Source organism: Mastigoproctus giganteus, chromosome 8, assembly GCF_048544385.1.
Source record: "Mastigoproctus giganteus isolate SK-2022 chromosome 8, ASM4854438v1, whole genome shotgun sequence".
Classification (NCBI taxonomy): Eukaryota; Metazoa; Arthropoda; class Arachnida; order Uropygi; family Thelyphonidae; genus Mastigoproctus; species Mastigoproctus giganteus.
The window spans coordinates 210,764,097-210,776,607 of NC_143582.1; the positions used below are offsets into that span (position 1 = coordinate 210,764,097).

Below are 12,511 nucleotides of genomic sequence, written 5' to 3' on the forward strand. Positions count from 1 at the left end.
AGAGAGAGAGAGAGAGAGAGATGATGATGATATCCAGCTCAGGACCCTGCGTTTCGTGAAGATAAAATCTGTTCATTAAGATTCGAGTTATGCATGCCGACGGACGGACATCGTGAAGATAATAGACGCTTTATTGCTAACGGGCCTAAAAAAATCTGTATTCTCGATAAAGTTTCTTGTACAAATATAGAATATTTCGATTATAGTTACTATTTGTATTTACTTATATTTAATCAGGAATTCATTCCTAACACCTTCTTTGGTGTCTTTTCAGAGCCCACAGAAGAATACAGTCGAACCTCCCACCGCGCTTCGTCGAGAGTGTCTTCCTCACATTACGATATCGAAGATTCTTTCTCAAGGACCAGTCGGACTTCAATCGGTGACGAAACTTTCTCTTCTCTCCGTCGGTCCGAAACCTACAGAGGTGAAGGGGATGACCTTCTCTCGTCAACAGGACGCAGAACTTCTCGAACTTTGACAGCAAGAGGCGATGATGACAATATTGGCGAAACGAAATCATACCGAAGATCAAAAGTTGCCTACGAAATGGACAATTCCAGTTCGTTCTCGGCCAGTAGAACGGCTGAGCGGTTGACAACGATGACTGCTAGCGACAGTGGTATCATGAGGTCATCGAAATCATACTCGGAAGGTTATACAATTGGCGCTGCTGAACCAAAGGTAAGAAATTGATATTGATATCTATGCCAATATAGTGTATATTAATATACAATATATGTCGATATTGATATTGATATTAAAGCCGCTTTCGATTTTGTTAATGTGCCAGCTCTTCTCAAGTTGCTGGCATACTACTATCACATTAGAGGATATGCGCTCAGTTTTCTATCTTTGCTTTTACGTCACAGAAGATCAAGCTCCATGCTGACAACTGCAATTACATCAGACAGACCTCTGCTCATGTTCCAAGAGGAAGTGTTCTCTCTGGGCTGGCTCCCTCTTCGCAGTTCTCTGATTCCACTCATTAAAAACAGATCTAATCTCACTAGCTATGCCGATTATTTGAAAGCCTTAACCCCGATCTCAGTAAATGGTAACCCTGATGTAACTCTGGAATGCTCAGCAACCCCTCATCTCAGGTCTGCACGGGTAGCACAGTTAGTACAGGGACCGTTCTACCCACGCTAGATGGAAAAGTTCTGAGTTCGAATTCCGGTCAAGGACGCGAGCAACCTTATATAGGTTTTTCTCACTCCGCGACTGAGTTACTGACTTTGATTACTTCCCTGAATACTTCCCATTTATCCCCCATTATGAGATATTCTGATTTGCTAGCCCACTATTTTTCTGTGTGGCTGTTTGATATACTCATGACATTCATTAGGCCTATAACACACTTCTACTCTGAATTTTGTTTTCGCACTAAACTGACTCAACATTCCACTCATCACCCAAGTCACCTGGATACACTGCCTTAGATCTAATATGTTTCTTAACTAAGAGCATAACCCCTCCACCTCTCCTGTCTGTCCTTCCTGTATACATTGTACTCCCCATATTCAAATTCAGCATCGTTTATGTCTGAGTGACCCCATATCAACACTATACCTAGAGTATCTGCATTTGATAGCTTAATCAGTACTTCAAATTCATCAAATTTATTTACAATACTCCTAGCTTTAGTGTACATGCAAGTATACATGCACATGTTCTTACTTTTACTTACCATAACACAGCCCATGTATTCATTTGTTCCATGATAACCCACAACACGGCCGAAGTTCTAGACATCTTGCTTTCCAGGCTGCTGCTGCATGTACCAATAGTAGCAACGCAAGATTCACTTTCACCTCTGCCTGCGTCTCTAGTTAAACCATTAGGCTGTGTCCCCCACAAGCTAGTAGTCTTCCGACACTGCCTCGATATAATCAACAAATAGTCTTGCACCCCCTTCTATTCAAGTGTATCCCATTCCTGTAAAAAGAGTCTCTCCTGCTAAGAAGCACAGACCACGCTGATAAAAACTCTACCCCATGAAATTTGCACATTCTCTTATGGGCCGATTTGACAGAAAAGGCTCTCAAAATATATTTCCACCTGTCGTGTCTGGACAGAATTGCAGGGGCTTTCAAATTCAACCTAACTCGCGACTTTTTTTCCAACGTTGCCCTGTACTTGTTAAGTAATTCCTCAGATCTCCTACTCTTAATATCATTAGTGCTCATGTGTACAACAATGTCACCTTTTGTGCCCTTAAAAGATGATCTGCTCTACAACGTCATCGCCCTCGTCGGTTTCACAGTTGGTAGGATCGCCCTCCTCCTCACACCGGATGAAAAAGATCGTATTTCGAGTCCCGTCGATGACGGGAGGAATTTTTATGGACGTTTTTCACAACGTGGCTGTGGTAGTCGGCTTCAGACGAGGTAGCGTGGTTTTTTCTCCCAGAAACTCGGGTTTTTCATCCAGAAAACAGAAAATCGACCTCAGAACACACGCAATTTACAGACAGTATATACGGAGCAATATGGCCTTAGCTGCTGATGCTCCTAAAACCCTACTACAATAACTACAACATCATCTACTTTTGCCCCTGGCAGGTCTGAGTACCTCCTCATCTTTTCCTCGTATGTTTTCTGGAGGTTGCTCGAATGGGGCACCCGTATGTCGATAAATTAGGTAGCCATTTCCTTCTTGTCGATGAGGGTTATGTCCGGTCTGTTGTGCCAGTACAGTCTGTGAGTAGAGGTCTCTAGTACGGACTGAAGCTCGTACTTGTAATACGGTAAACTTTCTTTCATAATCTATTATTTTTGCGCTAGCTTCTGATGTATTATCCCGACGACCTGGTTATGTCTATGAGTGTACTCCATTTGGGTGATCATCCTACATCTTGCGGTGTTGTGCTGGATTGTTTCTGGGGCCAGGTGGCATCGCCGATATGTGTCATCTGTTATTCCGGGGGTCCTTAGCGATGTATTTCCTGCAGTTCCTAATGTTTATTACCAGGTCTTGGATGGCGAGCATTGATCCTTCGGTCTCTGGGAAGAGCCTTCAGTTCTTGAGCCAAGCGTTGGAAGCAATCTTATCTATGTACTCTTGATGGAGGTCATTATAGTGTCTGCAATGGAGTGTCTTCTTCGCTCATCTTTCTGTCTTTGTTTCTTCTGTCTATCAGTGTGGTCTCCTTGTTGAGGCATGGCTTGGTAGATTGGCGCTGTGATTTCCTGGAAGTAATCGTGCAAGTTCTTAATCGCCTTCTCTGTTCAATGAGGTCAGTCAATCCCCTCCCTCCTTCTTTACGGACGATGGTCAATCTCTCGATGGCCGACTTCGGGTGGTGTTGGCAGATCTTGGTCATCATTATCCTGATCGATCTCATAATCTCCTTCAGCTCGGTGTTGGTGCAATCTCCGATCCCGAAGGAGTATATTAGTACTGGGACTGAGTAAGTGTTTATGGCTGTAACCATATTCCCGCCATTCAGCTTTGATTTTAACAGGCTTCTCAGTCTCTAATGGTATTTATCAGTCAGGCGGGCCTTGATCACCTTGTGTTCTAACTAGTGGGTCTGCATCATCCCCAGATATTTGTGTCTTTTTATAATAATTATTGCTTTATTATTATTAATGGAAATAAATATTGATTTTTACAAATAAGTTGCCTTTACTATTATGCTTTCGAAATTTAAATTTAGATATACTGTATATATATAAATCTTCATCATTTTAATATCTAAATGTCTGTTTAAAAATCTATAAAATTCTAAGGCATTAGGGCTTAAAGCCTCACATAAATCTATAAAACTTAAATGTTTTAAGATATAATATGCATTTTTAAACGAAACCGCAATAGCATATTATAGATTACAGAAAGATATGGAGTTATGAATATTGACGTCAGATGGCGACACTGCAGGATATGAATGGTACCACAAAACCTTGACGTTATTAGGATAAATGGGCCTGTTGTATGAGGATGTTGTGTTTGTTATCCTTGACGTTATTGTTAGGAAAGGTGATTCTTGTTATACAGCTTTTTAAGATATATTTTAAACAAGATTATTAAATAATTTTTCTTTGTTTCTAAAATCTCTCAAACGTATTTTTCTTATCCAATATCTTAGGACTTTGCTGTTTAGCAAAGAACTCTTTGCTAAACAGCAAAGAGTTCTTTGCAAAACAGCTAAGAGTTCTTTACTTATGTAAACTCTAGAAGGAAGGGGATGAATCAGATTGGTCCACTTGATATTGATGGGTCAACTGTTGATGATCCTGCTCAGGTAGCTAACAAACTAAATGAATATTTTGCATCGACATTCACACATGAGGAGTTATTCAGCGAGGGGAATGCCAGAGGTGTATTCAACTCTAGCAGTAAGCTACAGAATCTTTAAATAACTGGGAGTAAAGTGGAGGAGAAACTGTTGAAGATAAACACAAGAAAGGCACCTGGGGTGGATGGGATCTATCCAGTTATATTAAAGGAGGCAGCAAAGGAAGTAAGCAAACCCTTAGCCATAATTATGAGAGCTTCCTTGGACTCAGGGGAGGTACCCATAGACTGGAAATGTGCAAATGTGACCCCAATTCACAAAGGAGGATCGAGGGGAGACCCAGGTAATTACAGACCTGTGAGTTTAACTTCTGTTCCAGGAAAATTAATGGAGGCACTGGTTAAAGAAGCACTGCAGGATCATTTAGACAAGACTTCAGTTATAGCTCGGACACAGCATGGTTTTGTTAAGGGGAAGTCTTGCCTGACCAATTTGATTGGATACTATGATGCAGTCACAAAAGAACTGGATGCAGGGAATAGCTTTGATATTATATACTTGGATCTTAGAAAGGCTTTTGATACTGTTGCACATGGAAGACTGCTACACAAATTGGGGCAGTGTGACATTGGAGGCAAATCGCTGCTATGGATAAAGGGGTGGTTGAGGGGGAGAAGACAGAGAGTGGTAATCAATGGACACTGCTCATCGTGGACTAATGTTATTAGTGGAGTCCCTCAGGGCTCAGTGTTGGGTCCATTATTGTTTTCTGTATTTATAAATGATATTGATGATGGTATATCAAGCTTAATGTCCAAGTTTGCAGACGATACAAAGGTTGGCAGGGTTGTCAAGGACACTACTGACACTATGCTGCTGCAACAGGATCTGGAAAGGTTGAGCAGATGGGCTGAGAGGTGGCAAATGAAGTTTAACATTGACAAATGTAAAGTACTACACATGGGAAACAGCAACCCCAGAGCAACGTATCAACTCTGTGGTACTACACTGACAGTGGTAGAGAATGAAAGGGACTTGGGGGTGGTTGTGCAGGCAGATATGAAGTTCTCTGAGCAGTGCAGACGGGCTGCAAGAGTAGCTCATGGAGTGTTGTCAATGATATACAGGAATTTTTCCAGCAGGGATAAGGAGGTGATTATTCCCTTGTATAAGGCAATGGTCAGGCCACACCTAGAGTACTGTATACAGGTCTGGAGGCCTCATTTCAAGAAGGATGTAGAGCTGCTGGAACGAGTAAAGAGAAGGACAAGATTAGTGAATGGAACAAAGGGGTGCTCTTACGAAGAAAGGCTTAAGTTTTGCAAATTACAGTGTCTGGAGACTAGGCACCAGCGAGGTGATCTGATAGAGGTGTATAAAGCCTTGAATGGTTTGAGCATGCTCAATGCTGATGGGATTCTTCCTCTAGCTCAGAATAATCACCTGAGAGGGCATAAATTCTAATTGAGGAAAGACAGATGTAGGATAGACGTGCGGAAATTTGCCTTTAGCCAGCGGGTGGTTGGTTGGTGGAACAGACTTCCATCCCTTGTAGTGGAGGTTGATAGCCTAAATAAGTTTAAGGCTCAACTGGACAGGTATTTTGAACGAACAGAGGGGTGAAGTGGAAGTGGGTTTTTTTTTTTTTTTTTTGGCTGATGCTGCATAAGCTTGCTTTCTTGCATCAAATGCCTCTACTAATGCTAATGCTAATGCTAATGCTAAAACCGGGATATCACCAAGTTGAACAAATTCCGTATTTCCGATTTTAAGGGTTTTTGCTAATAATGATCAATGGAAGGAAAATCGAAACTATATATACTCCCTTAAGTTTGTTAAATAAAATTAGTAACACGAAAGAATTAGTTAAATTATTTTATTGGCTATATATTAATCTTAATATATAATGTAGCTCATAAGCAGTGGAGTAAACAATTTATCACACAAAATTAAGGAGAAGGTAGCAGAAAGTCCGCAATTTTTCCATTGCATAAATTGATTTTGTCGAAATTTATTTATTTATTTACAAATCTACAGAACAGGAAAAAACACTAACGCAATACCGATACATAAAAGTTCAACGGGCACATTGGAAGACTTTAAAGCATATCAAAATATTTACCAAAAGTTTAAAAATTGCTTGGTTTCATAAATTATCATATTTCATATACGATAATAATTATAATAATACTAAGCTGTCAGCTACTACTACTACTACTAATAATAATAATAATACTAAGCTGTCACTTAATAATAATACTAAGCTGTCAGCTACTACTACTACTACTAATAATAATAATAATACTAAGCTGTCACTTAATAATAATACTAAGCTGTCAGCTTCAAACATCCATGAGGCAACATTCCACTAATCAACAACGCGCTGCCTATAATAATAATAATAAAATCTTGTAGTTCATTCAACTCGAGTTTTGTGTGAGCTTTTTAATACTTTTTTAAATTGCGTCTACGGATTTTCTATGAAGTTCATATCTTCTAAATTACCAGATCAGGATAATGTTTTAACATTTTAGGGCAACAAAAAGTGAGTTCTCGTTACTGAACAGCTCTCTCGCTGTGGGAATATTATGTATACACTGAGTGATAACTGAATTATGACCACCTATCTGATACTTCGTAGGTCCTCCTTTTGCCCTCAGTACAGCAGCTATCCGACATGGCATTGATTCAATAAGATGTCGGAAGAGTCCGAGAGGTATGGCATACCAAGCTGTGTGTAACGCGGTCAGCAATGCAAGTATGGAGGTGATTGGTGTATCCAGACGCCTGATATGCCTTTCCATAACGTCCCACATGTGCTCTATGGGATTGATATCGGCGGAGTTCGGAGGCCAATCAATATGCTGGAAGTCAGAACTGTGTTCCTCAAACCATTCCTGCCCAACAAGTGCCCAATGGCTCGGCGCATTGTCATCTTGGAAGACACCATCGCCATTCGGGAAAAAGTGTAACATAGCGGGGTGTACACAGTGAGCAAGCAGTTGACGATAGCGGAGACCACTGATACGTTGTTCCACATGTACCAGGGGTCCAAGTTCCTGCTAGTGAAACATGCCCCACACCATACAACCTCCTCCACCAGCCTGCACTTTTGATACCATGCATGATGGATGAAGAGCCTCATGTTGTTGACGCCAAATTCGTACACGACCATCCACGGTGTGGAGTAAATAACGTGACTCATCCGACGAGCACACCTTCTTACAGTCTTCTGACGTCCAACTTGCATGTTCTTTGCACCAGGCGAGTCTTTTACGCCGATGAACCTTGTTTAGGGGAGGATGCCGTAGGGGTCATCTGCTGGTATAGCCCATACGTGCCTGGGTGCGACGTATGGTTATGCCAGATATTGTTCCGGATTGGCCCATGTTGTATTGGGTAGTCAACTTTTCAACAGTGCTGCGCCTGTTCGCCTGTACGAGTCGTCGGACCCGGCGCTCACCTCTAACATCAACCTTTCGCAGACCTTTGCAGTTTTGCCGTCGGGTCGTTGTTTGACCATTTTGACGCCAGTCCTGGTACACTTTAACTACAGCGGCTCTCAAACACCCCACCAGTTCAGCCGTTTGGGAAATCGAGGCACCAGCTCGTCGAGCTCTCACAATCTGTCCTTTATCAAAGTCCAATAAATCTTTTCTTTTACCTATCCCGCACCGAATTTTACTACCTACTGAACCACTGACACCTTATCTATGCTACGTAGGTCGACTAACTCCGCACTCTCGTACCTCACGTGGTCAACGGGTCGCATTCAGTTTTCATAGGGTTGGTCATAATTCAGTGATCACTCAGTTTATACGGCGCAATACGGTATAAGTCGTTGATCCCAATAAAATCATACTACATCAACGGCAACAAAGAATTTATATATTCCCACAGTATGGTTAAAAAGACATCCCCAGAAAGGTTCAAGGTAACTGAGTAAAACTCAACGTCAGCAGCTTCTAAAAATTAATTTTATTTCCATCACTAAACAAAACTTTCAGACCAATGCTGTTGCTAAAGAGCACCAGCATTGGTCTGTGTAACTTACACTGCTCGCCTGATTTCATCATTCTGTTCAATTGTGGTCTAAATGCTGCTTTGTGTACACCAATAATTTCGTAATTTGTGTTTTCACATTCCTTCAGCATCTTAATTTTAGAAGCTTTTCTAGAAATAACATCTTCCCCATCTTCACTGCTTTTAAAAGGTTAAATCACATAGAACAGTAAAATTACAGTATCTCTCTTGGAAACAGAACTACGATGCCAATGCAAGCAATTCATATTGGAATACCTACCACTTATGCACAGAATTAAGTCTTAGAAAGTGATTGACACGTAATAATTCCCCAACCAATCCGTGCCGATGGCCTACGAGCTTAAGACAAATTCCAAGGCCGTTTTGTCCATTAGTAGTACAGTTGAAGCTCTTTACAGTGACCTATCTTTTTAGCGTCCCACCCGTTATAACGTCCTATATGGGTGGTACAGGACAATTTCTCATTAACCTAATGCTACTTTATGAACAATCGATATAACGCCCTCCTGATATAACGACCGTTTTCTCATTCCATAGATGAATTGTTATATAGAACTTCGAACGCATACGCCTGAATTTTTTTTTTTTTGCCAAAATCACTATTTTCTAGTCAATATTACCCTGACGTTTACATCTATCCGCGTAGTAGTAGTAGTAGTAGTGGCATGTGATGCAAGAAAGCAAGTGTATGAGCTTATGCAGAATCAGCTAAAAAAAACACACCATTCCCTCCAAATGCCTGTCCAGTTCCTCCTTAAATTTATTTAACCTATCAACTTCCACAACGACAGATGGAAGTTTGTTCCAGCAATTAACCACCCGCTGGTTAAAGGCAAATTTCACTGGTTAAAGGCAAATTAACCACCCACTGGTTAAAGGCAACATCTATTCTACATCTGTCTTTTCTTAATTTGAACTTATGTCCCCGTAGGTTCGTATTCTGAACAAGTGGGAGGATCCCATCAGAATTCAGCGTGCTCAACCCATTCAAGGCCTTATAGACCTCAATCATATCACCGCGCAGGTGCCTAGTCTCCAGCCACTGCAATTTGCAGAACTTAAGCCTCTCTTGGTAAGAGGATCCCTTCATTCCCCTCACCATTCGTGTTGCTCTTCTCTGTACACGCTCAAGCAAATCTACATCCTTCCTAAAATGAGGCCTTCAGATCTGTACGCAGTACTCAAGGCGTGGCCTGACCATTGCCTTATACAGAGGGACAATCACCTCCTTTTCCCTGCTAGCAAAATTCCTATATATCATTGACAAAACCCCATGACCTGCCCTAGCAGCCTGTCTACATTGCTCAGAAAACTTCATATCTGACTGCACAATTACTCCCAGGTCTTTTTCATTTTCTACCACCTTAAGTGTAGTACCACACAGTTGGTACGTTTCTCTGGGGTTACTTCTACCCATATGCAGTACTTTGCACTTGTCAAGGTTAAACTTCAGTTTCCACTTCTCAGCCCATCTGCCCAAATTATCTAGATCCTGTTGCAGTAGCACACTGCCATTACTGTCATTAACAACCCTGCCAACCTTCGTGTCATCTGCAAACTTCGACATTAAGCCTGATATACCTTCATCAATATCATTGATAAATATACAAAACAACAGTGGACCCAACACCGAACCCTGCGGGACTCCACTAATAACATTAGTCCACGAAGAGCAGCACCCATTGATTACCACCCTCTGTCTTCTCCCACTTAACCATCCTTTTATCCATTGTAGCAACTTACCCTTAATACCATTCTGCTCCAATTTGTACAGTAGTCTTCCATGCGCAACAGTGTCAAAAGCTTTCCTGAAATCCAAGTATATGATATCAAAATTATTTTTTGCATCCAGTTCCTTTGTGACCACATCATAATAACCAATCAAATTTGTCAGACAAGACTTTCCCTTAACAAACCCATGCTGTGTCTGAATTATTGCTGCAGTCTTGTCTAGATGATCCTGCAATGCATCTTTAACCAGTGACTCCATTATTTTACCCGGAACAGAAGTTAAACTAACTGGTCTGTAATTATTCGTGTCACCCTTCGAACCTCCTTTGTGAATTGGGGATACAATTCACAAAGGAGTTATGGAAGTTGTTAGTTTAAATAAATTCAATGAAGAACTATAGAAACTATTGGAGGGAATGAATAGGTGAAATGAGAGGTTCGTTTTTTGTAGTTTTATTTTTATTTATTTTTTTTTTTCCTGATGCTGTATAAGTTTGCTTTCTTGCATCATTTGTCGCTGCTAATGCTAAATGGTCCCTCCCGAATTCTGTTGTAGATTCGGAAGTTTTCTGCTGATTAAAGGTCGTAGATTGTATTGCTGTTTCATTCTTTGTGCTTTAAGAAGCATGAAGAATGAAACTGCAATACAATACACGACCTTTTGATTTTAAAATGATTTTACTTCTTTTTCGAAATCGGAATGGAACTCTTGTAGGCTTTTATCAATTCGAAATCTACAACTGACTCCAAAGGTTTCTTATTTTACTAGCTTTAACATTAACTGATTTATAATCATCCTGTTTGTATGATGTTTTATAAAAGAAAAAGTATAAATACTGCTTTTCTACTTTAAAGATAGCAATGTCATTGAAGTTGAATTTTACTTCATCAGTATTTTCATTAAATTTCATAGAAGTGCGTCGGCCAAATCTTTTAGGTCGTAAAAATTGCAATGACTCATCTCTGTCACCTTGAAAGTGTTTCCTGTCTTTCTGTCAGTTCTAGCTAATGTAACATATTGTGATGGGACGAATACAGGACCAGACTTTAGCGATCTTTCAATATTTTTCTATAATAATGAGTGTGCACCCTCGTTTTGCGTATGACCTAGAACAAGAAATTTGTGTGTAATGGTTTTGATTCGAAAGTTCGCCGCAGCATACAAATAGGTTGTTATAATAAATTTGAGTACAATAGTGGTTCAACTAAAATAATGCCAACTGATATTATAAGCAAGAAGGTTGCATTACACTCCAATACTGGCACAACTCAAAAAGGATCACTGTTGCACACAGACCGCGCTCCATTCAGTCCCAAGATTGGGGCACACTGAAGAAGTGCCACTATTGACGCTTCTGGATGCAGTAAAAACTCATATGGCATAATAACACTTGTGTCACCTAGCGAGGTAATACTGAACTCACTTTGTACTCTTATTGCATAAATGTAGAGTCCACTATCCCAACCTCATTAGTTGTATTAACTTAAAAATTAAGAATTTTGAGTTATGCCACTATTGCAGCCAGTGAGCGATATGATCTGACGATCCTCAATTTACTTTTTTTTTTTTTTGCACCAATTGTCGGATGAAAGTGTAGACAGTCTCGTATCCAACACTCAAGCAGCTGAAGGCCATATCATGATATGGAGTATGTTTTATTGGTGTGGACTGTGACTGCTCATACAGTAAGAAGGGCGTGTCACCGCCAATGAATATGTTTCGGTCGTATCGGATCAACTTCACTCTGCAATGCTTCCTTTTTACCCAGACTGCGATGGATTATTTCACGACGACAACTCAACCATCCTCCATGCAGAAACTGTTATGTGAATGGTTGGGGGGAACATTCCCAAGGTTTTCAACATCTACCCTGGCAGCCTGATTTTTCCAGATCTGAATCCAATTGAAAATGTCTGGGATATGCTGGAAAGCACAGTTGGGCTTGGCAGTTCTCTACCGACCACAATATGATAGAAAAATGGTGATATCTGCAGCTAAACTCTCTCAGACACCTATTTAAATTCATGCCACTACGTGTAAGGGCCGTAATACGCAAAAGATAACCCTACTAGATATTGAATAAAAGTTTCTAATTTTTTGGCCAATGAGTGTATCTCATAGAAGTTCCAACGTATGTATCCAGATGTAAGCGTACCAGCTTAAGAATATGAATTTCATAGTACCGAAGCCTTTTGTTCATAAAAAAATGACGTAATTTTGAGGCAAAAAAAGTACGTATATTGCATTTTCTTTTATTATTATTATTAGTGGCATATTATGCAAGGAAGCAAACTTATAAAGCATAAGCCACAAAAAAAAAAAAAAAAAAAAAAAACCCTCCAAAATAATTTGTCCACCTCCTTCAATAATTTGTTTTTCTTTGAATTTATTCAAACTACCCACCTCCATAACACCAGATTGAAGTTTGTTCCAACAATCAACCATCCTCTGGCTGAAGGAAAACCACTTCACGTCTATCCTGCAACCATCCTTCC

General features: G+C 40.3%; 1 protein-coding gene across 3 annotated transcripts in view; it reads left to right on the top strand.

Annotated features, from left to right (window-relative positions):
- Positions 1–12,511, top strand: part of LOC150082242 (protein Obscurin-like) — an 865,351-nt gene that overhangs the window by 113,077 nt on the left and 739,763 nt on the right. For all 3 annotated transcript variants that reach the window (XM_090379203.1, XM_090379204.1, XM_090379205.1), the window contains one exon: positions 275–684. In XM_090379203.1, coding sequence (XP_090235329.1) covers positions 275–684 — 410 coding nt within the window. The remainder of the gene's footprint in view (positions 1–274; positions 685–12,511) is intronic.